Source organism: Penaeus monodon, chromosome 31 (assembly GCF_015228065.2).
Source record: "Penaeus monodon isolate SGIC_2016 chromosome 31, NSTDA_Pmon_1, whole genome shotgun sequence".
In the NCBI taxonomy this organism is placed as follows: domain Eukaryota; kingdom Metazoa; phylum Arthropoda; class Malacostraca; order Decapoda; family Penaeidae; genus Penaeus; species Penaeus monodon.
In genome coordinates, this window is record NC_051416.1 from 2,398,547 (window position 1) to 2,401,556 (window position 3,010).

General features: G+C 35.2%; 1 protein-coding gene across 1 annotated transcript in view; it reads left to right on the forward strand.

Annotated features, from left to right (window-relative positions):
- The window catches only part of LOC119592824 (rootletin-like), a 148,678-nt gene that overhangs the window by 139,839 nt on the left and 5,829 nt on the right, over positions 1–3,010 (forward strand). The window contains exons 36-39 of the mRNA XM_037941730.1: positions 517–615; positions 923–1,075; positions 1,436–1,573; positions 1,834–1,989. Coding sequence (XP_037797658.1) covers positions 517–615; positions 923–1,075; positions 1,436–1,573; positions 1,834–1,989 — 546 coding nt within the window. The remainder of the gene's footprint in view (positions 1–516; positions 616–922; positions 1,076–1,435; positions 1,574–1,833; positions 1,990–3,010) is intronic.

Here is a 3,010-nt window from a genome sequence, read left to right on the forward strand (position 1 = left end):
ACCCTCAGCATATTTTGGTTTAGAGCTGATCATTGAATTTGCACGTATATCACTGTATTTGTTTGTCTGTAAATGTTAAAAGCTAACATTTGGCACTTCAAGTATATCTGCATATATGACATCATGCAGACATGTGCAGGCTTTAGTTTTATGTATATCAATGCACCTGTGTATTTTATTATATTATATTTTTGTCATTAGTGATGCTTTCCATAGATTGATACTAAGGATACTCATATCACAATAGATTTTCTGAAAGATGATAGGTTGCTGAAAGCAGTAAACAGCATGCAGAGAGGTGTCATGCAAGCTCTGTTTAGAGTTTATATAATTCAGACAGAAAATATTACTTACACAGATCCAATGCTGTATATATATGAGGAAAATTACTGGCCATTTTGTGTTTGTATCTGAACCCAGCTTTGTACAATGAATTAGACAGTTGTGTAGTAGACCATAGCCCATTGACCGTATAAAAGCTTCTCGATCCTCCTCACACACCTTCTTAACCAACAGAGGAAGTTAGCTGTGAGTGAAGCTGAAAAACATGACCTTGAAAAGTCTGATTATAGATTTGACAAGGATAAGTCTGACCTTAAGAAGATCTTGGATAAGGTAGGAATGCTTTTGCTTCTATTTGTGTGTAGTAGCTTGTAGTTAGCTGTGTGTGTGCTCTTATTTGTCCTCATTGTCTATTATAATAGCTTCATTGACCAGTAGAAGCTCTTTGCTGAGTCCTTCCTTGCAGTTGTTGTATTTAAATCACAGTAATCAAAAGCATATCATACTTTTTTTATTTTATTTTGTAAGAAGGATACAGTGCAAAGAAAGATGTAGTTTCATTCTCAAAATTAGTTGTTCCCTGTTGTTGATATAGTTGCACAATGGGGAAAGTGCTTTTAAGTCGTCGTTTCATACCCAGTATGAAGACCGGCGCGACCGGCGCTCAGAAGGCTTGGGGGGCATGGAGGACTCAAACATCAGTGCTTTGCGGATTGAGAACCTAGAACTGCGACGGAAAATTGATGACTTGGAAACACTGAAGACAGAGTTGCAGCAAAAACACCTGAAGGAAGTATGTAAATTTCAAATTTGGTTTTGTGGAGGATGATATCTGTGTATGATAATGTCTATTATTTCTCTTTGTCAGAAGATCGTTAATCTAATAAGTATTTTTGACGTTTTGAATGAGGTACATTAATTTCATTCTGGTGCTCATCATACTTATATGTAAAGTTAACTGTGAAAAATGTATTTTAACAACTTATTCTTCTTGTCTCATAAAAAGAGATTCTTCCCCTCTTTCATGGTGAAGAACCTTATTAACTCATTCAAAAGGGTCAAAAATGTCTGACTGAAGCTTTGCACTATTAGTAAGTAATTTTGGAAAATTATGTAACTCTGTTAATATGAAAATATTGTAAAATACCTGCAGACACTAGAAATGAGCAGTGATCACAGACGGGAACGCCAGGTTGACAGCGAGAAGATCCGCCGTTTAACCAACCAGCTGGAGGTCCTGCGGCAGGAGAAGGAACGCTGCGAATTGAGGATCCATTCCCTGGAACAGCAGGTTGGCTTTTCTTTGGCTTTTTCGTCTTGTACTTTCAGGTGAAGTCATTTTTTGTTATATGCCTTTTAATTTTACTTCATTCAGGGTAATTACCACTGGTTCAGAAAGATATAGAATAAAGTTGATATGTTTTTTGTAACTATGGTTAAGTGAAATGGCTATCAGAAGTATTCACAGGAGTTACTCATTTATCCCATACATATCCATCAGTTGTAAAAAGACCTCCTGAAGAATTATGATATAATTACTTATTTTTCTAGATTGCTCAATACCGTGACCAAATACGAGAGTACCGCAACCGTAGCTCAGCGGTGGCTGCAGACGTGCGCAGAGTACGAATGTCAATGACTGAATCACTCCATAATATAGGCACTCATCCAAGGGTGTCAACAGGGGTGGTAGATTCAGAAATTAAGGTAAGAGAATCAACAGATTTGTCTTTTGTCCTCTGGAATTTTGAATAGGAATAGTAATTGTGTGGTGGGAATGGGAGAATAGGACATAAGTGATAGTTTACAATTTAAATAGATGTTTTACTATTGAAAAAAAAATTATCTTAGATGTTTAGATGTACAGAATAAAAGACAACTGTGTTCCCACTTTTGGCTGATTTATGATTACAACTGATAAAATATAATGGAAAGCTATCATACCAATGTTGTCACAGGTGGCAAACATTCCATTATGATTTGTCAGACAAAAGTAGGAGCAGTGTTGTGTTTTATACTGTATGCATCAGTGAATCTTTTCATAGCCAGACAATTATATTTCTTATCTTGGCCACTGAATTTTTAGGAACATACATTGGTAATTTCAGAGGAAACATGTTTATGTTTGCCATAGTGGCTTCTTTCATTCTTTGTTTTATTTTTTTACTCTTGATTTGCAGAAAAAAATAACATCCTAAATGCATAATACCTTGTATGCTTTGAGTAACACAGAACAATGATTTAATTTCACATAACTTGTAGCAAGGCAGACTACATGAATTTTAAGACACGTGCCTAGGAATCAAATAAAGCCTATATATACTATAAAGCCAATATATACCCAAGAGATGTCCAAGAACAGAATACAAAAACACTAAAGGAAAAGCTTGCGAGTTTGCTATGGTGTTTTGACTTGCATATGCTCCAGCATATGTATAAGCACAATTTTCTCCGGATATTCTTTTTTGTGAATGTTTTGGAGTAACAGTCTGATCTACCATTGTTTCCTTCAAATTTTTAGTTTGGAAAAAAGCTGTAGATATATATGACACTCATTTTATATTTCTGTAAGTACATCACTGTGTCCAAAAGATCAAGGGCCAGTTATCTAAATGATCACAGTTTGAATACATAATACATTTGAATACATAAACAAAAGAAAATGCAGTGCTAAATGTTAGTCCTGTTTATCTTCACTTTGAAATCTTCTGGACATTTCTTTGATCGA